The 27,324-nt window shown below is 40.2% G+C and overlaps 1 protein-coding gene across 4 annotated transcripts in view; it reads left to right on the top strand.

Annotated features, from left to right (window-relative positions):
* Nucleotides 1-27,324, top strand: part of ANKRD44 (ankyrin repeat domain 44) — a 328,696-nt gene that overhangs the window by 158,781 nt on the left and 142,591 nt on the right. For all 4 annotated transcript variants that reach the window (XM_081242878.1, XM_081242876.1, XM_081242877.1 and 1 more), the window contains exons 3-4: nucleotides 487-565; nucleotides 19,367-19,437. In XM_081242878.1, the coding sequence (XP_081099004.1) occupies nucleotides 487-565; nucleotides 19,367-19,437 (150 nt within the window). The remainder of the gene's footprint in view (nucleotides 1-486; nucleotides 566-19,366; nucleotides 19,438-27,324) is intronic.

Below are 27,324 nucleotides of genomic sequence, written 5' to 3'. Positions count from 1 at the left end.
GGCACATAGTAGGCATTGAATAAGTACTACATGAATGGGCAGTGGTCTAGGCAACAGTTAACGGAAAATGTCCTTGTGAACAATTCCACTAGGTTCTCTTAGAAAGAAAATAAATCATTGAAAGCTTTGAACTATGCTGTTAAGGTAGGTAGAAAGATTTGAATTTTTTTTTTAACCATACTGAAGGTTTAAAAATAAGTGGAATTTCATCATCCAGTGCATGATGGTCCATCCTTGACCTGAACTGGGCTTCAATAAAAGGAGCAGGGAGGCAAATACGACCCACAGACATGGAAATCGGGATCTTTTGTACACGTGACTGTGGGAGATGCTGAGAGAAATGTGTAACCAGAACTCACCTGAGTGGGTGTTTGACCTTCAATCTCTGTCACAAGCATTAATCTCAGAGTGAGTGACATGTCGTACTATAACTACAAAAGATACCTCCGGCTGCCACTGACTTATTTATCTTTGCCATTGTTTCAGGATTCTGAGAAGCGAACCCCGCTTCACGTGGCTGCATTTCTGGGAGATGCAGAGATCATTGAACTCCTGATTCTGTCAGGTAAGTATCAGCTGTACTTAAAAGTCAACTGCAGATAAAAATTTAAATGACCAATTTACTGGATTGACTACTACAATGAACCCAAACAAAATTTCTTTACTGTGCTCGTGGAAGTTTACTTGATCACGGAGTTTATCAGTAGACAAGGGACAATGCAAGACCTTCTTATTGAAAAATGACTTCTCTAGTGAAACTTTTATATTGCTTTGAAAGTCTGATTCCTGACTGTCTAACCAGGCCCAGTATTGTAAATGAATTCAGTACATTTGGATATCTTTTAATTTTTTTTCATTGTATAAAAACAAAGAACAAACAAGAAAGCTGTTTTCTTAAGGTCTACATGAATACACGTAAATGTGTATGTGTATTTACATATATTTAAATTGCATTACAAAACAATACTATGTTTAGCTTATGGATACATGACTGTAATGATATAATCAAAGAATAAAAATATGGAAGGAAAGGAAACATATACATTTCTAGATAGTGATTACCTCTGAGGAGGCCAACTGAGTGAGAGATGTCTTCAGGGGAGGGTATGAAAGAGACTATAACTCTGTAAAATATTTTATTTTTTTAAAATTGGGGTAAATACGGCCAACACATGTTAAATCAGATTTGTGTGTGTACTGGTCTTTGTGATATTATTCTCTTTATTTTTCGATGTATTTTAGATATTTCATCAGATTTTTTAAATGTCAGTGTTTTCATTTTTGGAAACCTGTATACTTGGTATATCTCATCAAACAGGCTTCCAAAACCAGTATGTGCTTTCTCCCTTGAGTATTTGCTAGACAAATCCCCAGAATGAATCTGAGCACGTGCACGTGTCTCAGTGTGGATTGTATGCAGGCCAGCTGGCTTCCTTTCTCCTTCTTTTGGTTTGGGGAGATTCAAATCTGGAGGCAATGCCTCTTCCCACAGACTATGCAAAAGGCCTATAATAAGGTTTTACCTTTGTTTGCAGTAGGGAAACTGTAGAATTCCAAAGTCAGCTATGCACAGGTAGGAACTGACATGGTATTCGAGCAGATGTGGAGAACATTATGAAAAAGAAGCAAGCATTGTGCTGTGATACACAAAGAAGACTCACATTGCGCTTAGTTTTGTTGTGTTTGTGTCCTTGAGGTGGGTTTTCCCAGGAAACAAATATTTTGTGTCTTACAATGTTTGTGCCCCATGCTCTTGTCAATCTCGTGGAACTTAAGTTAGATTCCATGTAGTATTTCTGGTGCTCTTGAAACAGGCCTTCATTCTGATAATTCTAAAGATGTTTCAGGGCTGTGTTCCAAACAAAACATGTACTGTTTGAGGCTGGCACAGTCTATGGCTAACAGCCAGCGCACACCTGGCTGGTCACCCCAACAGCAGAAATTTGGCCCATGGAAAATTATAGGCAGAATTGGTGAGGGTGAAAAATAAAGAGTTTTGTGGTATGACACCTAATGGTCCCGACCTGCTGTACTCACCATCTAAATGTTGTATTAGGAGACAGATCTGGGTCTCAGAGGAATGTTTGATTCATGAATGTACAAATTCAAAACCTTGTTTTAGATCCCCAGCTTTGGTTTTTGGTTTGTTTTTCCACATTCAAAGGGGAAGGTTTTAATTCTTCAACATGAAGGACCCATCTATTTTTTTTCAGGCATCTGGGGTCTGGTGATCAAGAAACTTGGTTTCACCTCCCCTTCACGTGGGCATGGAGTACACCAGCCTCTTTTAAACGGGGCTTATTCAGTAGAGCCAGGAGAAACTGTTCTGTATATCTTGATCTGTACACCTGTTCTCTTAGCCCAGTCATCTAGGAAGAATCACTGGCTATTAATGTCTCTAGTATAGTTTTGGGTGGCACATGCTATGGAATTTTTCCTTCTTCCCTCATCAAATTAGGAAGACTAAGGGCATGGGAGAACACTGGGAAAGTTCTTTAGAAATTTTATTCAGCTGTGGAAACTTAGGCGAATTCTTGGAATTCTCATGGTTTTAATTTCCCCAAAAGGTCCTTTATTCAATATGTATATATTCCTAAAGAAATATCATTGCAAGAGCAATGATTTCATCTCTGAGCTTACATCTGGCAGCTGACCCTTTAGGGAATCCAACCAAACTGTTTTCCAATTTAATAATGAATGAGGTGCTAACAATTCCCACGTTGGACAAATCACTTGGCTTTGCCAGAATTGCCCATTACAGCTGTGTTCTCCATTGTTGTATTAACTTACAGAGCATAGTGTAACCCAAGCCCGCTAAATTCCTACTGACATTATCTCCTGTTAGCCAGGCAGATGGAACCCTGGATGCCTCTGAGCAAACAGCGAGGAATTCAGGCCTTGCAGATTTCCTCTTCTAACTGCCAGTCCACATTCTGGCTTTCTTTTCCCCACCTGCTTCTAGCTTCTGTTTTGGAACTGGCCGAGTCAGGATTAAGGCAAATACAAGGTCAAGAGCTTGCTAAATCGTTTGCCTGGAGATGGATGAATGAGATCAATGTGAACCAATCAGTGACCAAGAGTTAAGAGCCTAGGCTTGAGATATAGGAAACAGAGCACACAGAGAAACAGCCACAGTAACGAGACCCTGTAGAGAAACTCTGGAGACACGCAAGGGTTAGAGAGTTCTGGGCTGAAGGAAGAAAACCAGAAATACCCACCCTCTAACATGGGAGTGTTTGTGAGTTGTAACTACTAATTAAAAATAGTAAATTTATTAGCACGTAGGCCACCAAACAAGTGGTATTCCTGTAAAATTATTTCCTGTGATTGTTCAAACTGTGATTACTACTCCCAATGCAAGTTGCCTCCAGAGCTGGTAGCAGGTCATTCTTTTGATTATCTCATGCATAACAAATATTCATCCTTTGAGGTTGGATTTGGTTTTTTTTTTTTGGTCTAGAGAAAGAGGGGTGATTAAATGAGTCAATGCTGATTTTGGCCTCCAATGTAGTGCGATTATAAAGTAATGGGCCATTTGCTGATGGGTATATAAACTGGTTCCAAAGGCAGCTCCAAGGGGAGTTTTTAAAATGCTTTGGACAATGCTACATACATGGAATTATCATACACTCTTCCAAGGTCATTGCTTTGAAGGACAGTGCTCCTGGGCTGTAATAAGATTTGGTCTGTTTGTTAAAAAAAAAAATCAAAAGCAAGCTGATCTCACTGTATCATAATCATACTTCATATGATCTTTCTTTCATATTTCTTTTTCTTTTAAATTAATTTGTTTATTTATCTAGTTTTTTGGCTGTGTTAGGTCTTCGTTGCTGTGCGTGGGCTTTCTCTAGTTGTGGTGAGCAGGGCTACTTTTCTTTGTGGTGTGCGGGCTTCTCATTGTGGTGGCTTCTCTTTGTTGCAGAGCACGGGCTCTAGGTGCGTGGTCTTCGGTAGCTGTGGCACACGAGCTCAGTAGTTGAGGTGCACAGGCTTAGTTGCTCTGCGGCATGTGGGATCTTCCCGGACCAGGGCTCGAACCCGTGTCCCCTGCATTGGCAGGCGGATTCTTAACCACTGTGCCACCAGGGAAGTCCCCATATTTATTTCTATAATTAAAAGCCAAACATTGGCTAAGCCCACCTTAAGAATCAGTTGTTCTCTCTGGCCTGTAAGAGTTTTAGTCATTTGGTCTACCTTTTTTCTTTATTCAACTTCTTCCTAGATGACAGGGCTAAGAGAACAGAAGTATTGCCTCTGGAAAAGATGCTCAGAGTTCTCTTTACTCCTGATATCTATGAAAATAAAATCAAGTGTTAATAAGGATAAGATTTTTTAAAAAGGTATTTAATTTGTAATTAGAGTTTATGCCTGATCACTTTTAGTTGTGTCTTTGTTTCTGCAGAATCAGCATAGCCTAGTGCTTTAAAAAAAATGATAAGCTTTAAAATGTCCTTGAGGAAATAGCATTTGCCTTTAAATCATGAGACATGCAGACTCTGTGTCCTTCAGTGCACAATGGTGCCTGACAGGCAGGTAAATAACATGAAGCTTCCTTTAGAAAAATCAGTTATAAATATTCAACTCAAAAGCATCTGATGTCTCCCTCTGACATGTAAACAAGACCCTCAGACAGACGGAGGAAGAGGATGAGGAAGCCGGTCTCACGGGATGACACTGATGAAATATTGCGTCCCCATTCAGACAACTCTGCTTTTGTCGTAATAATTTTGTTGTTCTGGGAGAGGAGGTTTCCTTGGCAGCCGCCTCTTCAACCTTTTGGGGGAGGATTAGTAGAGGAATGGAGGACTTAAATAGTGACTGAAAGAATCTACTTCCTAGATTTCTAATTATCTTTCAATTCCTCAAGTGACCCCAAAGCTGCATGAACACAGTGCTGGTGTTTGTTACACACGGGACATGTGTTGCTTTATGCTGCGCAGCAAGCTCAGGGTCAAGGTGGTGGGATGAATCGGGAGATTGGGATTGACATATATATACGAATATGTATAAAATAGATAACTAATAAGAACCTGCTATATAAAAAAATAAATAAAATAAAAAGTTAAAAAATAATAACAATACAATATAAATGTATACATATAAATTATAAGAGTGACAAAGTGAAAGAGAGGCATGGACATATATACACTACCAAACGTAAGGTAGATGGATAGTGGGAAGCAGCCGCATAGCACAGGGAGATCAGCTCGGTGCTTTGTGACCGCCTGGAGGGGTGGGATAGGGAGGGTGGGAGGGAGGGAGACGCAAAAGGGAAGGGATGTGGGAACAGATGTATATGTATGACTGATTCACTTTGTTATAAAGCAGAAACTAACTAACTAACTAAATAAATAAATAAATAAATATACACTAAAAAAATAAAAAAATAAATTATAAGAAAAACATAGTAGAAAAACAGGAGAAATAGGCAAAGAATATAAATACATGGTTCTCAGAGAATGAATTTTAAATGACCAATAAACAAACATATTAGAGATGCCCAACCTCACTGTTAAACAGGAAACACAAAAATGTGAGACCATTTTTCTCCAATCAGATTTGCACTATTTTATTTTATTTCTTTATTTTTGGATGCATTGGGTCTTCATTGCTGTGTGCGGGCTTTCTCTAGTTTCAGTGAGCGGGGGCTACTCTTTGTTGTGGTGCGTGGGCTTCTCATTGTGGTGGCTTCTCTTGTTGCAGAACACGGGCTCTAGGTGCGCAGGCTTCAGTAGTTGTACGTGGGCTCAGTAGTTGTGGCGCTCAGGCTCTAGAGCGTAGGCTCAGTAGTTGTGATACACGGGCTTAGTTGCTCTGTGGCATGTGGGATCCTCCTGGACCAGGGCTCGAACCGGTGTCCCCTGCACTGGCAGGCGGATTCTTAACCACTGCGTCACCAGGGAAGTCCTGCAATATTTTAAATAACTGATAATATCAAGTGTTGATGAGAATGTGGGGAAATTAAGCAATCATACACCGTGAGTGTTGATACACTTTAGAGGGTTCAGACTATGAAAACCAAAAGTGTGCATGACAAAGTCCGTTTCTAATTATCTATCCTAGACAAATACTTGCACATTTGCGTAGGGAGTCATTTTCTGGATGTTCATAGCAGCATTGTTTGACTAGTGAAATACTGGAAACAATTGAAATACCCATCAATAGAGAGAATGTCTAAAAAAAAATGTGTATTTATATGTTGGAATACATGTGGCAAATAAAGAGAATGGACTCATTCTCTAAGTTTCAACATAAACAGATATGAAAAATGTATTATTGAATGAAACAAGGAAATTCAGTGTTACTACAATATGACACATTAATGTAAAAGCATACTTATGAAATAGTGCTACAAATTTTTAAAAATTGTGTAATATTTTAAAAAACAAGAAGACTATTGTATTGGCCACTCAGCTTAATTCTCTGATTTTCTATGTGTACACATATTTGTATATGAAGACATAAAAGAAACGAGAAGCTCACCAACCAAACTCAGAGTAGTAGTTTTCTTCAGGGAGTGAAGAGAGTCCAGCATTGGGGATGATTCTCAAGGGGACTTTACCTAAATCTTCAACCATCTATCTTTTAAAAGAAGAATGCATTCATGTATTACTCATATGATCAAAACATGAAGTAAAATAGGTCTGCTGCTATTCATGGTGATAGGCACATTTTCATAGCTCTGCTTCAAGCCAGTTCAGTTGAGGAGACATTGCTGGATCTTTCTTTTAACCAGAAAGCATCCTTCATGTGGCAACTGTTAACTAAGGTCTGAGCTGGACTCAGAACTGTGTCAATGGTAGATACCCCCGGTCTCTATGCCTTACTTCCCTGACTCTACTTTGATAATAGTTAGCAAGCAAGTGTACAGTGTTTACCATGTGCCAGGAAGTGATCTCAGGGCTTTTGTGGTACATCCTTCTAGAATGTTTAATGTTTTTACAAAAATGGGTTCATTCATTCATAATGTTTTAGTACTTGCTTTTTGCGCACAACCATAGTTTGTGAACATCTCTCCACATTATTAAGCATTCTTACAAAGCATCGCAGCTGCATCATGTGGCTGTATGGTAATTTATTTAACCAACCCTTTGTCTAATGCCAAAGTTGTTTCAAGTATTTTACTTTTATGACTAACCTTTCTTAAATCATCCTTAAAGATTAGTCTTAACATTTACCTAAAGTTATTTCCTTACGATAGAGCATTCTAATACACACATACAAAGACAAAAATAGGTTGTGTATATGAGAGAGAGAGGGAGGAGGGAGGAGAGAGGAGGGGGAGACAGAAGGAGGGAGGCGAAAGAGAGGAGGATGGAAGGTAAGATTTTTGGGTTTTTTTGTTTAACGTCTTTATTGGAGTATAATTGCTTTACAGTGTTGTGTTAGTTTCTGCTGTATAACAAAGTGAATCAGCTATATGCATACGTATATCCCCATATCCCCTCCCTCTGGCGTCTCCCTCCCACCCTCCCTATCCCACCCCTCTAGGTGGTCACAAAGCACCGAGCTGACCTCCCTGTGCCATGCAGCTGGGAAGGTAAGATTTGAACTTGCAGGTAGACACAGGTCAGGCGTGTACTACACACATGTCCTCTGCCCTCGTCAGTATGCTGGTGGTTTGGCTGGTGAGGGAGCTACTGAGATGAGATGCTTAGATTCAAAATGTGGTGATAAAATGGCATATGGAAAGACAGCAAAAGATTCGCTAAGATTCTAGAGCCCTCGCACCTTTGGGTAGGCACAAGCTTTTTTTTTTAATTTTTATTTTTTATACAGCAGGTTCTTATTAGATAATATATATTTTATACATATTAGTCTATACATGTCAATCCCAATCTCCCAATTCATCCCACCACCACCACCACACCCGCCCCCGCTTTCCCCTCTTGGTGTCCATACATCTGTTCTCTACATCTGTGTCTCTATTTCTGCCTTGCAAACCAGTTCATCTGTACCATTTTTCTAGATTCCACATATATGTGTTAATATACAATATTTGTTTTTCTCTTTCTGAGTTACTTCACTCTGTATGACAGTCTCTAGGTCCATCTACATCTCTACAAATGACCCAGTTTTGTGCCTTTTTATGGCTGAGTAATATTCTATTGTATATATGTACCACAACTTCTTTATCCATTCATCTGTCGATGGGCATTTAGATTGCTTCCATGACCTGGCTATTATAAATAGTGCTGCAATGAACATTGGGGTGCATGTGTCTTTTTGAATTATGGTTTTCTCTGGGTATATGCCTAGTAGTGGGATTGCTGGGACATATGGTAATTCTATTTTTAGTTTTTTAAGGAATTTCCATACTGTTCTCCATAGTGGCGGCATCAATTTACATTCCCACCAACAGTGCAAGAGGGTTCCCTTTTCTCCACACCCTCTCTAGCATTTGTTGTTTGTAGATTTTCTGATAATGCCCATTCTAACCAGTGTGAGGTGATACCTCATTGCAGTTTTGACTTGCATTTCTCTAATAATTAGTGATGTTGAGCAGCTTTTCATATGCCTCTTGGCCATCTGTATGTCTTCTTTGGAGAGATTGTCTATTTAGGTCTTCTGCCCATTTTTGGATTAGGTTGTTTGTTTCTTTAATATTGAGCTGCATGAGCTGTTCATATATTTTGGAGATTAATCCTTTGTCCGTTGATTCGTTTGCAAATGTTTTCTCCCATTCTGAGGGTTGTCTTTTCGTCTTGTTTAGTTTCCTTTGCTGTGCAAAGCTTTGAAGTTTCATTTTGTCCCATTTGTTTATTTTTGTTTTTATTTCCATTACTCGAGGAGGTGGGTCAAAAAGGATCTTGCTGTGATTTATGTCTTAGAGTGTTCTTCCTATGTTTTCCTCTAAAAGTTTTATAGTGTCCGGTCTTAGATTTAGGTCCTTAATCCATTTTGAGTTTATTTTTGTGTATGGTGTTAGGGAGTGTTCTAATTTCATTTTTTTACATGTAGCTGTCCAGTTTTCCCAGTACCACTTACTGAGGAGACTGTCTTTTCTCCATTGTGTATCCTTGCCTCCTTTGTCATAGATTAGTTGACCATAGATATGTGGGCTTATCTCTGGGCTTTCTATCCAGTTCCATTGATCTATGTTTCTGTTTTTGTGCCAGTGCCATATTGTCTTGATTACTATAGCTTTGTAGTATAGTCTAAATCAGGGAGTCTGATTCCTCCAGATCTGTTTTGTTCCCTCAAGATTGCTTTGGCTATTCAGGGTCTTTTGTGTCGCCATACAAATTTTAAGATTTTTTGTTCTAGTTCTGTAAAAAATGCCATTGGTAATTTGATCAGGATTGCATTGAATCTGTAGATTGCTTTGGGTAGTATACTCATTTTTACAATATTGATTCTTCCAATCCAAGAATATGGTATATCTCTCCATCTGTTTGTGTCATCTTTGATTTCTTTCATCAGTGTTTTATAGTTTTCTGAGTACAGGTCTTTTACTTCCTTAGGTAGGTTTATTCCTAAGTATTTTACTCTTTTCGTTGCAATGGTGTATGGGATTATTTCCTTAATTTCTCTTTCTGATCTTTCGTTGTTAGTGTATAGGAATGCAAGAGATTTCTGTGCATTAATTTTGTATCCTGCAACTTTACCAAATTCATTGATTAGCTCTAGTAGTTTTCTAGCGGCATCATTAGGATTATCTATGTATAGTCTCATGTCATCTTCAAACAGTGACAGTTTTACGTCTTCTTTTCCAATTTGTATTCCTTTTATTTCTTTTTCTTCTCTGATTGCCATGGCTAGGACTTCCAAAACTATGTTGAATAATAGCAGTGAGAGTGGACATCCTTGTCTTGTTCCTGATCTTAGAGGAAATGCTTTCAGTTTTTCACCATTGAGAATGATGTTTGCTGTGGGTTTGTTGTATATGGCTTTTATTACGTTGAGGTAGGCTCCCTCTATGCCCACTTTCCGGAGAGTTTTTATCATAAATGGGTGTTGAATTTTGTCAAAAGCTTTTTCTGCATCTGTTGAGATGATCATATGGTTTTTATTCTTTAATTTATTAATATGGTGTATCTCACTGATTGATTTGTGTATATTGAAGAATTCTTGCATTCCTGGGATAAATCCCACTTGATCATGGTGTATGATCCTTTTAATGTGTTGTTGGATTCTGTTTGCTAGTATTTTGTTGAGGATTTTTGCATCTATATTCATCATCACTGATATTGGTCTGTAATTTTCTTTTTTTGTAGTACGTTTGTCTGGTTTTGGCATTAGGGTGATGGTGGCCTCATAGAATGAGTTTGGAAATGTTCCTTCCTTCCTCTGCAATTTTTTGGAAGAGTTTGAGAAGGATGGGTGTTAGCTCTTCTCTAAATGTTTGATAGGGCTTCCCTGGTGGCGCAGTGGTTGAGAGTCCGCCTGCCGATGCAGGGGACACGGGTTTGTGACCCGGTCCGGGAGGATCCCACGTGCCGCGGAGCGGCTGGGCCTGTGAGCCATGGCCGTTGAGCCTGCGTGTCTGGAGCCTGTGCTCTGCAACGGGAGAGGCCACAACAGGGAGAGGCCCGCATACCGCCAAAAAAAAAAATAATAAATAAATAAACTTAAATGTTTGATAGAATTCACCTGTGAAGCCATCTGGTCCTGGATTTTTGTTTGTTGGAAGATTTTTTTTTTTTTTTTTTTTTTGCGGTACGCGGGCCTCTCACTATTGTGGCCTCTCCCGTTGCGGAGCACAGGCTCCGGATGCGCAGGCTCAGCAGCCATGGCTCATGGGCCCAGCCGCTCCGTGGCATGTGGGATCTTCCCAGACCAGGGTACAAGCCCGTGTCCCCTGCATCGGCAGGCAGACTCTCAACCACTGCGCCACCAGGGAAGCCCTGTTGGAAGATTTTTAATCACAGTTTCAATTTCATTACTTGTGATTGGTCTATTCATATTTTCTGTTTCTTCCTGGTTCAGTCTTGGAAGGTTATACCTTTCTAAGCATTTGTCCATTTCTTCCAGGTTGTCCATTTTATTGGCATAGAGTTGCTTGTAGTAGTCTGTCATGATGCTTTGTATTTCTTCGGTGTCCATTGTAACTTTTCTTTTTTCTTTTCTAATTTTATTGATTTGAGTCCTCTCCCTCTTTTTCTTGATGAGTCTGGCTAAAGGTTTATCAATTTTGTTTACTTTCTCAAAGAATCACCTTCTGGTTTTGTTGATCTTTGCTATTGTTTTCTCTGTTTCTATTTTATTTATTTCTGCTCTAATCTTTATGATTTCTTTCCTTCTACTAACTTTGGGTTTTGTTTGTTCTTCTTTCTCTAGTTCCTTTAGGTGTAACGTTAGATTGTTTGAGATTTTTCTTGTTTCTTGAGGTAGGATTGTATAGCTATAAACTTCCCTCTTAGAACTGCTTTTGCTGCATACCTTAGGTTTTGGATTATCGTGTTTTCATTGTCTTTTGTCTCTAGGTATTTTTTGATTTCCTCTTTGATTTCTTCAGTGATCTCTTGGTTATTTAGTAATGTATTGTTTAGCCTCCATGTGTTTGTGTTTTTTATGTTTTTTCCCTGTATTATTATTATTTCTAATCTCATAGCATTGTGGTCAGAAAAGATGCTTGATATGATTTCAATTTCTTAAATTTATCAAGGCTTGATTTGTGAACCAAGATGTGATCTGTCCTGTATGTTCCATGTGCACTTGAGAAGAAAGTGTAATCTGCTGTTTTTGCATGGAATGTCCTATAAATATCAGTTAAATCTGTCTGTTCTATTGTGTCACTTAAAGCTTGTGTTTCCTTATTAATTTTCTGTCTGGATGATCTGTCCATTGGTGTAAGTGAGGTGTTAAAGTCCCCCACTATTATTGTGTTACTGTCAACTTCCTCTTTTATAGCTGTTAGCATTTGCCTTATGTATTGAGGTGCTCCTATGTTGGGTGCATATATATTTATAATCATTATATCTTCTTCTTGGGTTGATCCCCTGATCATTATGTAGTGTCCTTCCTTGTCTCTTGTAACATTCTTTATTTTAAAGTCTATTTTATCTGATATGAGTATTGCTACTCCAGCTTTCTTTTGACTTCCACTCGCATGAAATATCTTTTTCTATCCCGTCACTTACAGTCTGTATGTGTCCCTAGGTGTGAAGTGGGTCCCTTGTAGACAGCATATAGATGGGTCTTGTTTTTGTATCCATCCAGTGAGCCTGTGTCTTGGTTGGAGCATTTAATCCATTCACGTTTAAGGTAATTATCTATATGTATGTTCCTATGACCATTTTCTTAATTGTTTTGGGTTTGTTTTTATAGGTCCTTTTCTTCTCTTGTGTTTCCCACTTAGAGAAGTTCCTTTAGCATTTGTTGTAGAGCTGGTTTGGTGGTGCTGAATTCTCTTAGCTTTTGGTTGTCTGTAAAGTTTTGATTTCTCCCTCGAATCTGAATGAGATCCTTGCTGTGTAAAGTAACCTTGGTTGTAGTTTTTTCCCTTTCATCACTTTAAATATATCGTGCACTCCCTTCTGGCTTGTAGAGTTTCTGCTGAGAAATCAGCTGTTAACCTTATGGGAGTTCCCTTGTATGTTATCTGTCGTTTTTCCCTTGTTGCTTTTAATACTTTTTCTTTGTCTTTAATTTTTGTCAATTTGATCACTATGTGTCTTGGCATGTTTCTCCTTGGGTTTGTCCTCCTTGGGCCTCTCTGCACTTCCTGGACTTGGGTGGCTATTTCCTTTCCCGTGTGAGGGAAGTTTTCAACTATAATCCCTTCAAGTATTTTCTCGGGTCCTTTCTCTTTCTCTCTCTTCTCCTTCTGGGACCCCTATGTTGCAGATGTTGGTGCGTTTAATGTTGTCCCGAGGTCTCTTAGGCTGTCTTCATTTCTTTTCATTCTTTTTTCTTTATTCTGTTCTGTGGCAGTGAATTCCACCATTCTGTCTTCCAGTTCACTTATCTGTTCTTCTGCCTCAGTTATTCTGCTATTGATTCCTTCTAGTGTATTTTTCATTTCAGTTATTGTATTGTTCACCTCTGTTTGTTTGTTCTTTAATTCTTCTAGGTGTTTGTTGTTTAATCTTTTATGTCTTTGTTAAACATTTCTTGCATCTTTTCAATCTTTGCCTCCATTCTTTTTCCAAGGTCCTGGATCATCTTCACTGTCATTATTACAAATTCTTTTTCTGGAAGGTTACCTGTCTCCACTCCATTTAGTTGTTTTTCTGGGGTTTTATCTTTTTCCTTCATCTGGTACATAGTCCTCTGCCTTTTCATTTTGTCTCTCTTTCTGTGAATGTGGTTTTCGTTCCACATGCTGCAGAATTGTAGTTCTTCTTGCTTCTGCTGTCTGCCCTCTGATGGATGAGGCTATCTAAGAGACTTTTGCAAGCTTCCTGATGGGAGGGACTGGTGGTTGGTAGAGCTGAGTGTTGCTCTGGTGGGCAGAGCTCAGTAAAACTTTAATCCACTTGTCTGCTCATGGGTGGGGCTGAGTTCCCTCCCTGTTGGTTGTTTGGCCTGAGGCGACCCAGCACTGGAGGCCACATGCTCTTTGGTGGGGCTAATGGCAGACTCCTGGAGGGCTCACACCAAGGATTGCTTCCCAGAACTTGTGCTGTTGGTGTCCTTGTCCCTGCAGTGAGCCACAGCCGCCCGCCGCCTCTGTAGGAGACCCTCCAACACTAGCAGGTAGGCCTGGTTCAGTCTCCTATGGGGTCACTGCTCCTTCCTCTGGGTCCCGATGCTTTGTGTGTGCCCTCCAAAAGTAGAGTCTCTGTTTCCCGCAGTGCTGTCCAAGTCCTGCAGTCAAATCCTGCTAGCCTTCAAAGTCTGATTCTCTGGGAATTCCTCCTCCTGTTGCCGGATCGCCAGGTTGGGAAGCCTGACATGCGGTTCAGAACCCTCACTGCAGTGGGTGGACTTCTATGGTATAATTGTTCTCCAGTTTTTGAGTCACCCACCCAGCAGTTATGGGATTTGATTTTATTGTGATTGCACCCCTCCTGTTGTCTCATTGCGGCTTCTCCTTTGTCTTTGGATGTGGGGTATCTTTTTTGGTGAGTTCCAGTGTCTTCTATCTATGGTTTTTCAGCAGTTAATTGTGATTTCAGTGCTCTCACAAGAGGGAGTGAGTGCACATCCTTCTACTCCGCCATCTTCATCCCAAGAGGCACAGACTTCTGAGGTCCTGCCTTTCCTGCATGTGCTGACTTGCCTCTATTCAACAGCTGGGGAGATCAGCGATAGTGATTGTGGAGAGAGGACAGCATGAGAAAAAAATGACAGTAAGACCAGCAAATAACACGTCGTTAACTTGAAGTTTTCTTATCAAAATGGACTGTACAAATGAGGTCATCTGCAAATCCAACAGCAGCTCTTACTCATCTTTCCTTACTCACCTTGGGTGAGCCTTAGGAAAGTCCTGGAAGAGACTATGAATGGGCCATTTTATATGAAAGTGTCATTTTTCTAACAAGAAGGGTGACTAACCAAGAAAAAAGTTGTGTAAGAAAAAGCAACTTAATCCCCCCAAACCATTTTCATTAAGAGACATAAAACTTTAAGTGTACTAGCTTTCTTAAAAGTGTTTTATTAGAAAATATTTCAAACATATAGAAAAGTATGGAGAATAATGTAATTAATACCCATGTATATCAAGCTTTAAGAAATCTTAAGATTTTTCTGTACTTGCATTATATCTTTTTGAAAAGAAAGTAAAGCATTGAAGACACAGTTGAAGCCCATTGTATCCTTTCCTTATCCTTTCACACCTTCCCTCCCAAGAGTCAACCACTAGCCAGAATTGGTAGTTGTTTTCTTTAGCCATATTTATTACTATTATTTCAATCTATGCATCTATAAACAACATATTGCTTTGTTTTTTTGTAAATTTAAAAACTTTATGTAACTGGTATTAAGCCATTGGTATTAATCTGCAACTTCATTTGTTCATTCAGTGTTGTGTTTTTGAAGTGCATATGTTTATATATGTAACTTCAGTCTGTTCATTTCCATGACATTGTAGCATCCCATTGTACAAATGTACCACAGTGTATTTTTCCATTTTCCTCTTGATCAACATTTAGGATCCCAATATCTTGCTGTTACACACATGCTTCAGTGACTATTCTTGTACATGTATGAGAATTTCTCTAGGGTATATGATAGGGTGGAATTGCTGGGTGGTATAGGACACGCACATTATCAGTTTTATTAGGTAGCACCACCCTGTTTCAAAAGGGGGTTGTACCAATTCACACTCTCACCTTCTGTATCTATGTTTCCCTGTTGTTCCATATCCTTGGTAACTCTTGGCATTTCACACTTTAAAATTTTCCCCAATTTGATGTGTGCGATATGCTTTGTTAATGTTGCTTTCATTTGCTTCTCCCTGATGAGTTTTTTTTTTTTTTTTTTTTTTTTTTTTTTTGCGGTACACGGGCCTCTCACTGTTATGGCCTCTCCCGTTGCAGAGCACAGGCTCTGGACGCGCAGGCTCAGCGGCCACGGCTCACGGGCCCAGCCGCTCTGCGGCACATGGGATATTCCCGGACCGGGGCACGAACCCGTGTCCCCTGCATCGGCAGGCGGACTCTCAACCACTGCGCCACCAGGGAAGCCTCCCTGATGAGTTTTGAGAAGTATCTTTTCACATGTGTCTTACCATTTGGGTTTCTTCTTCTTGCATTAGCTTTTTAAATTTATACACAATATTTACTCTGTGAAAGACCATGAGTAACAAAATATGTATTTCTGTTCCATATTGTTATAACCGGTGTTTGGAACGAGAAGGAAAAATATGAGAAAGAAGGAATGAAATCAAGGGGGAATATATACATATATATGAAAAATATATACATGAAAATGGAGAAAGAGGGAGAGAAGAGTGACTCTAAGGACCAGAGAGAAAGATGGGGAAAATGGAAGGGAAATGCAATCAGTGTTAGTTGAATGCTGTGTGAATGTTACTAATTTTGAAGTGAGGCATACTGCCCTAGAGTTTGGCTTTGATGTCAGACCACCTAGGTTCAAATCTACCATTTCCTAGCTGGGGACCTGGAGCATGTTATTTCTCATGGCCTTGGTTCCCTCATCTATAAAACTGGCATAATAAGAGTATCTCCCTATTAAATGGATTACACGTTACGTTAGTATAGTCAGCGTTCAGCCATTCTTAACATGGCTCTTAGCGATTTCACAGCTCTAATGGTAGAATCATAGCTCCTTAGAACTGAAGAGAGCTACTCAAACAAACGAGTAGCCAAGCCTGGGGTCTGCCACCTAGCATTTAGAGCTGCACTGTTCAGTATGGTAGCCACACTCCAGCTGTGGCTATTGAACACTTGAAGTGTGGCCCGATTGAATGGAGATGTGCTGTGAGTGTGAAATACACATGGGAGTTTGAAGCTTTAGCATGAAAAAAAGAATGCAAATTATCTCAATAATTAAAAAATTCAATTACATGATAATATTTTGGATATATTGAGTTAAGTAAGTAAAATATATTACTAAAGTTAATTTACTTGTTTTTTATACCCTTTTTAGTGTGGTTACTAGAACATTTTCAGTTACTTGGTTCACATTATATTTCCATTGGGCAGCACTGATTTAGAGGCTCTGAGGCAGAACTGATATGCTACCCATAGCGGGTATCAATCTGTCCCATGTAGCATTCCTTCCTACAAACGTACTAAAGTGTTGATAAGAAAGAACATCATGCAGACAGCCAGGTGAAAATTCAAACCCAGAAACAGAGGGAACTTACGGCCAGATGTTCTTCATCTCAGATGACTGATTTGACTTCGTGACACGGAAGTCCCTTAAAAGTGGACAGGGAGTCTGAAGGGACACCCTGATACAGCCATCTCTACCGGTAGGGAATGAGACTTGAATCCAGCTCTTTGTGAAATCTGGGTGATGTTTGTGACGTGTCAAAGAAACAGCCTAGGACTAAGTAACAAATATACATTTGAGTTACGAGAGGGAATAAAAGGTCTGTCTTCTGATATGCAGGTATAAGCACAATGTGGTAAAATAGACATATTTATGACCCGGGTAAATGCCTGAAAAAAAGATGGGTAATTTTAGAAGGGTTGAATGCTGAATGTTGGAAGAAGAAATACTAGGACCTGAGGGATAAATACTGTTTGTTTCTAAACCAGAAAGGTAGGCTTTGTAACAATCATCTGGTGCTCCCTTGGAACTTAGGCTTAGGAGAGGAAAGCTAAAATTTGTTTTTTGGTAGGGAAAATTTTGTTTTAAAACTCACAATATTTTCTGCTCTCAATTACATCTGGGTTTCCTCCTCCCTGGCATTCCCTAGCATCTGAGTCTCTCTTAATCTTCAAAAGATACCTGTTTGTGCAATCTCTAGGTGATGGTTCTTTGCGTTCTTAAATCTATATGTTTGACTTCCCCCTACTTTCCTGGGTGAAGACCTGAGTCATAGATTTAGAAGTAAATATGACATTAGAGAGGATTTGGAAATAAGAACTGCTAATATTTTTCTAGTGCTTTGCAATTTACAAAGCACCTTCAAATTCACTTGATTCTCCCAACCACCTCATGAGGTGGGTAGAGAAGTATTATTATGTTGTTGTTGTTAGCCTCATTTTTACAGAGTAGTGGCTTTTGGTAGCTGGGCCAGTAGGTGCTGAAATCAGAATCAAATCTGGGTCTTCGGACCATGAATCCCACTGTCCTTCCCAGACCTCATTCTTTTCACTCCAGAGCACTTAGCCCAGGACATCCTGCTACTGGGGAGAGAGATGTCTGCTGCCTTGGCGTCTTAGCACCACCAAACTGATTTTGTTTGGTTCTTACTGATGTAAGGGGCTTGAACCTTTTCAGGTAAGCTGCCTGGATGAAGTTAGTAGAATTAGGATTCAAATAATTTTAAGCTTGATAAATTAAGCAACAACTTACCAGTGGTTCTCAATCTTAACAGCCTATTACAATAACCGTGGGTCCTGGGGAGTTTTTAAAAACTACCTGTGCCTGGTCCCACCTCCAACTAATGAAATCAGAATGAGGGGAGAAGAGACATTCTCTCTTGTTTTAGGGATTATTATGTTCTTGCTTTCTATCATTAGTATGGTTGATGGTATTTGTTCTTCAGCTAAAGAGAAAAAACAGTGTAAGTTCTATGATTAAATTAAATTTCTAGCACACTTTTATCCATGAAAGTCTCCTGCTGCTTTTTTTTTTTCTAAACACTGTTCCTGTTTTTTAGCTGTCAGCTGGCCTTGGCCTCACAGAGATTGGTCAGCCTCTGCTTACACTTGACTCACTTTCTCGGCCCTTGTCTCAGAGCCACCTCCTTTGCACTTCCCCTCCTCTGCCTTACTTTCTAGTTTCTTTGAGCTTCCTTCCTTGTTGTCCTAAGGCTAAAACAGGGTCCTCTTATTGCATCTGCAAAGATATCATAGATCTTTTCTCCTCCTCTCCTTTTGCAGTCCTTTTATAAAACTTTCCATCTCTGACCAGAAGACTGATCAAAATCCAGATTCCAGAAAAAGGAAGCTCATATTGGGTGTTGTAGTGGTTCAGCTGTAGCTTGGTGGGCGTGTACGCATGGAGAATTGTGCAGGTGTCATGGGCGGAGGGCATACTCTACTTTCCAGGAATCTGTTCCTGTGGGGCTTCTGCTCCATGATTGTGATGTGGCTCCCAGGGAGCTGAGCATGGGCACCTCCCTGAGTATGACCGGGCTCTGGCTTGTGTGGCAGCCTGTATGCCCACCCCATAGTGTGAGCGAGCCGTGAGCAGCCTACATAGGCTTCATGTTGTGTCTGTCCAAAAGCTCCATGGAACCTGGCTTCTTCCTACCAAAATATTTGGCTAGTTCCAGAGAAATAATTGGGATTCTTGGATAAAACAGATTTCTGCTAATCCCTTTAGCCCAGATAAAATCTCATCAGAACTCAACTTCATGTTGTGTGCCCTGTGAGATAGATACGCTTAATGACTAAAAATAAAATAATGTATATGATTATATATTTTATATTCAGGAATATATGTTACATTCAGGAACACGAACACACACACACACACACACACACACACACATGCATACACACCCCTGAAAAGTTCTTCATTCTTCAGAACCTACATTTCTATAGTTCTGGAGAATCTCAGCTTTCTTACAACTGTATCTCCTACCCAGTGAGACACTGTTATTTCTCATCTAGTCTTGACCCGATTCTTGTGACATCCTCAGCTCCTGATCTTGCTCCTTCTACTGCATTCAATGTCTTCTCCTTGTTTGGTGGCTAGAAAGCACATGACTGACAGAAAGGAAAAAACAAAACAAAATGTGTTGGTTGCACCTGGCAAATGAGAGCACAAGATATAGCATCTGACTTCACATCAGCAGAATTGCATTATGCCTCTAACCTGTGCTGTTTGGTTCCAGGAGCTCGTGTGAATGCCAAGGACAACATGTGGCTGACCCCACTGCACCGGGCTGTTGCCTCCAGAAGTGAAGTGAGTGATTATCTTATTTAATCTAGCACCTCCAGTTCCTAGAAAGAGAAAAATGCTTTCTGCTGAATTAGGGATTCTCACTGGTAAGCAAAAGGCTTTTACTTCTAATGCAGGAGGGTTACCAAATTGAACAGCTGTTTGTTTAAGCACCTCCTGTGTGCCAGGCATGGTGCTAGGGGCTGACTGGGGTGGTCCAAGATGGACGGTGTGATCCTTGACTTCAGTGAGTTCTCAGTCTGAAGGGGGTGCAAACAGGTAAGCAGATCTGTACAGTATCATAACTGAATTGGAGGAAGAAGCAAATAACTGTCTTCTTGAATAGACGAAGTCTTCCAAGAAGACATGTCAATTGAGCTAGTCCTTAGAGGGTGATAGGGACTTACCAGGCCAGGAAAAGGAGAGAGGGCTGAGGCAGGAGGACAAACATGCTGTAGGGAAAGGGTCATGGAAGTGATTGAACGGTGAGTTCAGTTGGATGTAGCTGGAACACAGGGTGTAGTAGAAGATAAGTCTGATAGTAGAGTCTGGGTCCAATAGCAGAGGGCTGGGTGTCCTCTGAGCAGTGGGGAGTGTTGACAGCAGAGATAAGTTGTGAACCTGACAGGATATGGAACTTGTGAGGGTGAGATGGAAAAGAAGCCACTGGGTGAATGGTAACACCATTACCATTGGTAACCCAATGGAAGGCAGAGGCAAAGGAGCAAGGGTTGGGGACGTTAATCAGTTCTGTTTGAACATGCTGAGTTTGGCAAACATGTCACTGGAATGTAAGCACCGTGATGGCAGGGATTTTGTTTTGTTTCCTGATGTAGCCCAAGCCTGGTACATTGTAGGTGTTCAAGAAAGAATTTATTTTGAATGCTGGAAATTTGGGTGAGGATGGCAAATATGTCTTTTAATTGGAACATTTTGTCTATTTACATTTAAAGTAATTATTGATAGGTATGTACTTAATGCCATTCCATTAATTGTTTTCTGGTTGTTTTTGTAGTTCTTTTTTGTTTTTTTTCTTCTTTTGCTCTCTTTCATTGTGATTTGATGACTTTGTTTAGTGTTATGTTTAGATTCTTTTCTATTTTTCTACGTGTATCTGTTGTAGGTTTTTGGTTTGTGGTTACCGTATATGTATATGTTGATGATCTCTTAATTTCGAACATATTCTAACAACTCCGAATTTTTACTCCCCCTGCTATATTTAATGTTTTTGACATCAAATTTTACATCTTTTTGTTTTGTGTATCCCTTAACTAGTTATTGTGGATATAGATGATTTTGCTACTTTTGTCTTTTAGCCTTTCTACTAGCTTTATAAGTGGTTGATTTACTACCTGTAGTTTATGTTTGCCTTTACCAATGAGATTTTTCCTTTCATAATTTTCATATTTCTACTTGTGGCCTTTTCTTTTCCACTAAGAGAAGTCCCGTGAACATTTCTTGTAAAGCTGGGTTAGTGGTGCTGAATTCTTTTAGCTTTTGCTTCTCTGTAAAACTCTTTGTCTCTCCTTCAAATCTGAATGATAACCTTGCCAGGTAGAATATTCTCAGTTGTACGTTTTTTTCCTTTCATTGCTTTGAATATAAAGTGCTGCTCCCTTCTGGCCTGGAAAGTTTCTGCTGAAAGTCAGCTGATTATCATATCCCTTGTACATAACTAGTTGCTTTTCTCCTCCTGCTTTTATTTTTTATTATTATTTTTAATTTTTTAATATATTTTAAAAAATTTATTTTATTGAAGTATAGTTGATTTACAATGTTATGCTACTTTTTGCTGTATAGCAAAGTGATTCAGTTATACATATATGTATATATATATATATACACATTCTTTTTCATATTCTTTTCCATTATGGTTTATCACAGGATATTGGATATAGTTCCCTGTGCTATACAGTAGGACCTTGTTGTTTATCCATTCTATATATAATAGTTTGCATTTGCTAATCCCAAATTCCCAATCCATCCCTCCCCACCTGCTCCCCCTCCCTCTCTCCCAGCAACCTATTGCTCTTTTTAAGATTCTCTTTTTTTCTTTAATTTTTGTCATTTTAATTACATTGTGTCTTGGTGTGGACCTCTTTGGGTTTGCTTTGTTTGGGATTCTCTGGGATTCCTGGACCTGGATATCTGTTTCCTTCCCCACGTTAAGGGAGTTTTTAGCTATTATTTCTCTGCCCCTTTCTCTTTCTCTTCTCCTTCTGGAACTCCTATATTGGAAACGTTAGTACACTTGATGTTGTCCCAGATGTCTCTTAAACTATCCTCATTTTTTTTTAATTCTTTTTTTCTTTTTTTCTATTCAGCTTGGGTGATTTCCACTACTCTGTCTTCCAGATTGCTGATCCATTCCTCTGTGTCATCTAACCTACTGTTGATTCCTTCTAATATATTTTTCATTTCAGTTATTGTATTCTTCAGCTTTGTTTGGTTCTTCTTTATATTTTCTAACTCTTTCTTAAAATGCTCGCTGTGTTCATCCATTCTTCTCCTGAGTTCATTGGGCATCTTTATGATCATTACCTTGAACTATTTATTGGGTAGATTACTTATCTCTACTTCATTTAGTTCTTTTTCTGAGGTTTTGTCTTGTTTCTTCATTTGGAACATACTCCTCTATCTCCTCATTTTGCCTAATTCTCTGTGTTTATTTCTATATATTAGGTAGGTCAGTTACATTTCCTGATCTTAGAGAAGTGGCCTTATGTAGGAGATGCCCTATGGGGTCCAACAACATGCTTCCCTCTGGTCACCAGAGCTGTATGCTCTAGAGGTGCCCCCATCTGGGCTGTGGGCCCCCCTCTGTTGGAGCGGGTCCAATTATTGTGGGTTTGCTGGGAGGTGGGGCTGGCCCCCACTTGGTAGGCTGTGAGGTTCTGCCTCATGGAGTAGCTGTGGGCCCACTGGAGGATGGGTAGTTTCCCCAAGCAGTTAGCTGTGCAGCCTTGGGGGTGTTGGGCTGGTGCTGGTGGGCAGGTAAGTCCCCCAGCACTAATAGGCTATCAGGAGGATTCCAAAATGGCACTTGCCAGTGCGGACGTCATTGTAGAATGAACTCCCCCAGATGGCTGCCTCCAGTGTCTTTATCCTCAGATGGAGTCCCGGTTGCCTTCTGCCTCTCTGAGAGGCTCTCCAAGAATAGCAAGTAGGTCTGACCCAGGCTCCTTTTAAACTACTGCCTCTGCACTGGGACTTGGAGTGTGTGAGATTTCCTACATGACCTTTAGGAGCAGTCTGGCTCCTAAGCTCTCTGGCTCTCCTGAACACAAGCCCCACTGGTTTTCAGAGCAGAACTTCTGGGAGCCCATCTTCCTGATTCAGGATCCTGGGCTGGGGAGCCCAATGTGGGGCTTGGACCCCTTGCTCCTTGGGGAGGACCTCTGCCATTGTGATATTCTTCCCACTTCTGGGTTGCTGACCCAGGTGTATGGGTCCTGAGTATACTGCATCTTAGCCCCTCCCATCTTCTTTATATCTTTAGTTGTGGGAAATTTCTTCTGCTGTCTTCAGGTCATTTTCATAGATAGTTGCTCTGTAAGTAGTTGCAATTTTGTTGTGCCTTTGGGAGAAGGTGAGTTCAGGGTCTTCCCACTCTGCCATCTTGGCTACATCCCATCCTTCCTTTTGTGAATTCTGGCCTATAGCCATTACTTTATGCCTCCCCTAAAAAATACCTGGGGAAAGGGAAGCATGCTTGAGAGGGGAAGAACAGAGACGGTTTGGGCTGGTCTTTTGGAGTTTTGCTATTAACACTTGCCAAAGAAGATATGTGTGTTCAGTAAGAGAGCTGGCACGTCTGTCTATTGCTTAGATGGGGCAAACAGTGATATTCCTTACACAAATATGTTTTAAAAACCATTTCTTCATTGAAAGGCTTATAAACTCTATATTGTCTTCAAAACCCCTGTGCTTCTAAAATGTGGGTAATTGATCTCTCTCAGGGCTTCAAGGTTCAGGGTTCAATCAGGGAAGCAGAACCACAATGAGAAATATAGATAAGACATTTATTATAGGAATTAGAGCTTACACAATTGTGTGAGCTGCTGAAGAAGTTTATGTAAGGCTATCCCCTTGGTTTCTGTGTGGTCCTAAAGTCACTGTAGGCCAACAGGGTCTGCAGTTGAAAAGAAAAGCTAAACATGACATGGGGGAAAACAGGGATAAACTGGAACCCCTGTCTGTCTCTCACTGCCTCTGCATCGTGGATGTGGGTCCCTTGCAGAAGGAGCTGTGTGCTTCACCTCTGAGCTTGCATGCACCTGGCCCAGGAATGGGAGAAACTGAAGAAGATATGGCAGGATCTGAAGAAGCATCAACCTGGTACTGCCCTTTGCCAACACAGTGATGCAGCTGGTCAGTGACACCGTGCACAAGCTGCCACAGACCTGGCACCCAACATGCCACTCAGTCTGTGGTTTCATGTATGCCTTCCAAAGCTCATGCAGATTTCTCCAGCACCAACCCTAAATGGAACAGTACAGCGGAGGGAACTCTGCGAAATGTAACTCAGCTTGGCTAACTTAGCACAATATAAAACTACCACTGAAATTGTTTTTCTGTTTTAATTAAAAAGATCTTCTAGGCAGTACATTCTTTGCAATGAGTGGCATGCCTATTGCTTGTCATTGTATGTTTAGCATCTAGCCTGCACAGGAAACGATTGTTTTTTGAGTGACTCTTTAAAGACTGGGTTTTCCACTTAAGCTGTGTTAACCTGGTTCTCTGTAAAACTGCTAACGTGGAGCTAGTATACAGCACAGAGAACGCTGGTGGTAATCATCTTTCATGCATGCAAGGTAAACTAACTTGAAGTTTGTTTATGGGAGCGTGGCACTAAAAGCAAGTTAAGCCACTGGATCCTGCAAAATCAGAACAAGTTTCAAAAATAGCGTGCAACAAGATATCAGGTTAAGTCAAAGTTATCAGTGTACGTCAACATTTCTGAGCCTTCTATCCATCAGGCAAATTTCATGTTTGGATTTCTATGCCTGCAAAAATAATGTTCATTTGCTAAATTCATTTCCTGAGCCTGTTATAGCAATAGGAGTATCAGGTCATAATACTGATTAAACAGCCACCCATGCTTGACATTATAAAAGCTCTTCTGCAGACAAGAAAGTAGATCAAGAAATGGTCATATCCCTCAAAAACTGTCCAAAATAGACTGGGTTGTGGAGATGAACCTTTAAGACTTAACTTGGTACTGACCAGGCTGCATTGTGTGCTCCCTTCTAGGCCCAGTCCCCTCCTCCTCCCGCCCCCACCTGCTCCCCATGCCTGCGATTCCCAGGGAGGAAACACCAAAGAGATCATCGGAGCCCACCAGTGCTGTGTTCTTACTGACCCGCCCAGGCCACCATTCATCCCCCTCTTTCTCTGACTGCTCCCACAGCTGTGAAGAAATGAAGAGAGTCTCATATGAAAATATTAGGGAAACTTATTTTGCAATGCTAGATAACATACATGAGCTAGATTTGGGGCTGCCAGGGAGAATTATCTGAAGTGCTGCTGTGAATTATTTCATATCGTTTCCCCTGTTTAGCTTATTCTTGTTGCTTTTTTGTTTCCCGTGGAAAAGAACAGCTGTAGGGGAAAGGAATGAAATGCATACAAACCTGGAGAGTTTGACACATGTTTATTGAAGCCCACTCTGTGGAAGGTGCTGTTAAGTGTGGACCTTAAGGGGGTACAAAGTGTCCCTTCTTGGACACTGTGTAGAGGGTAGACAACCAGTACACAACCAGTAGACAACCATAGAGCCTACTGTGGCCTGTGTCCAAATGTGTTTGACCTTTCACACATGCATTTTCTTCTCTAATGAACTGAGAGTAGCCCCAAAGGGTTTGCTGAACTTGTCACTTTTCTGTTCTGGAGGCTATTTTGTTGTTAGAAATGTTGAAAATAATTGTATCCTGTCTTTGGGGTGTAGAATTGAGGATGTTGTGTTCAAATATGTATTGTCACGGTGAACGTTTATTGAGCACTTACTGTGTGCTAGGCAGTGTGCTAAGCACTTTCTGCACATTATTCCATTTTAACCTCTGAATCACTCTCTGAGATTGACACTGTTATTAATCCTAATTTAAGGAAACGTGATCTCAGAGAAGTTAAGGAAGAAGCCTAAGACACCACAGCCAGTAAGTGGAGGAGGGTGTAACCCGAAAACCTGTTCTCCTAACTGCCGTGCTCCACTGCTGCCCTCACGTCACATGGGCACCCCTAGGGACACTGGTCGAACTAATAAGATGCGTCTATTTTTGTGTCTGTGCAGACAAAAGTCTGACAGGTATAAAGATGTTCCCCAGATCTGATCAGGAGAAGCATTTTATTTTATAGCTTAAATTTTAAACATCACATTTCCCCCTTCCCTCTGAAAAACGTTGTCATTATGGTGGGCTAAATGCTAATAGACAGGAGAATTGGAAAAATTATATGGGAGACTTGAATGTTATTGCTTTCTATAAATTATCTTTATGATTATAAAATGATGATCACATATAGAACATATATCATACCTGGAATGGGAAGTAAGCATCTTATAACCTATTAGAAGGTAGATGAGTAGTGTTCAGATTTAGTGTGCGTTCAGATCATCTGCAGTGCTTGTTCAAAGTACCTCTTTTAACACTGCCATATCTAAAATAGATAAACAACAAGGACCTACTGTATAGCACAGGGAACTATACTCAATATTTTGTAATTTCATGTATGTATGTAGCTGAATCACTTTGCTATATACCTGAAACTAGCACAACATTGTAAATCAACTATACTTCAATTAAAAAAATAAATAAATAAAATTCTGCGCACACACAAAGTACCTGTTCTAGAACCTCACCCCCCAGTGATTTTGATGAAGCCTGTAACTGAGCCTGGAAATCTGTATTTCAAAAAGAAGATTCTGATGCATGTGGTCTACATACCACACTTTGAGACCAGAGATTAAAGATTGGAAATACTTTAGTATCTGGCCTCCCCAATGTTTAAAGCCAGTGGTTCTTTTTTTTTTTAATACTTATTTATTTTCTTTTATTATTTATTTTCTTTATTTTTTGGCTGCGTCTGGTCTTAGTTGCAGCATGCGGGATCTTCGTTGCAGCGTCCCGGATCTTTTTTGCTGCGGTGCGTGGGCCCTTACTTGCGGCGCACAGCCTTCTCTCTAGTTGTGGCACGCTGGCTCCAGGGCGTGTGGGCTCTGTAGTTTGTGGCACGCGGGCTCTCTCGTTGAGGCAGGCGAGCTCAGTACTTGAAGTGCCCGGGCTTAGTTGCCCCGCGGCATGTGGGATCTTAGTTCCCCAACCAAGGATCAAACCCGCGTCCCCTGCATTGGGAGGCGGATTCTTTACCACCACTTCCGTGGACTGCCAGGGAAGTCCCCCAGTGGTTCTTGAATAGTTTGAATTCTTTCACATCCCCAAGTCTTCCCTTTGTACTACTAGTTCTTAGAATAATTGTACTCTAATAATAATTATAATAATAAAGTGCAAGTTTAGCTTAATAATAGGTACTTTTAGAAGAATAATTTGATTAATTTGAACAAATTAGGCACCAATTTATATAATTCTTACAGGATATGAAATTGCTATAATCAATAGACGGTAAAAGCCCCAACTGGTTATTTTTTTACATCAATAGAGTGAATGCCTTCGGGACTCGAGTGCAGCCTCAGGGACCTCAGCCCATATAAATGTCTTGTTAATTTTCCTGCTGTATATAAAAAAAAAGTCTTGTTAGTTTTTGCATATTATTACTTAGAGAGTTTGCTAATGATTATACCAATATATTTATTCTACCCAAATTTATTGAATATACATTAGGTTCCAGATACCTGCCAGGCTTTGTGGCGAGTATAGAAAATTGTATGAGACTCAGACCCTGGTCTAAAGCAACTTA

The sequence above is a fragment of the Mesoplodon bidens genome (assembly GCF_964165515.1).
Source record: "Mesoplodon bidens genome assembly, chromosome: 8".
In the NCBI taxonomy this organism is placed as follows: domain Eukaryota; kingdom Metazoa; phylum Chordata; class Mammalia; order Artiodactyla; family Ziphiidae; genus Mesoplodon; species Mesoplodon bidens.
The sequence above is the reverse complement of the archived record's forward strand: the minus strand, read 5'-3'. Positions and strand labels throughout refer to the sequence as shown.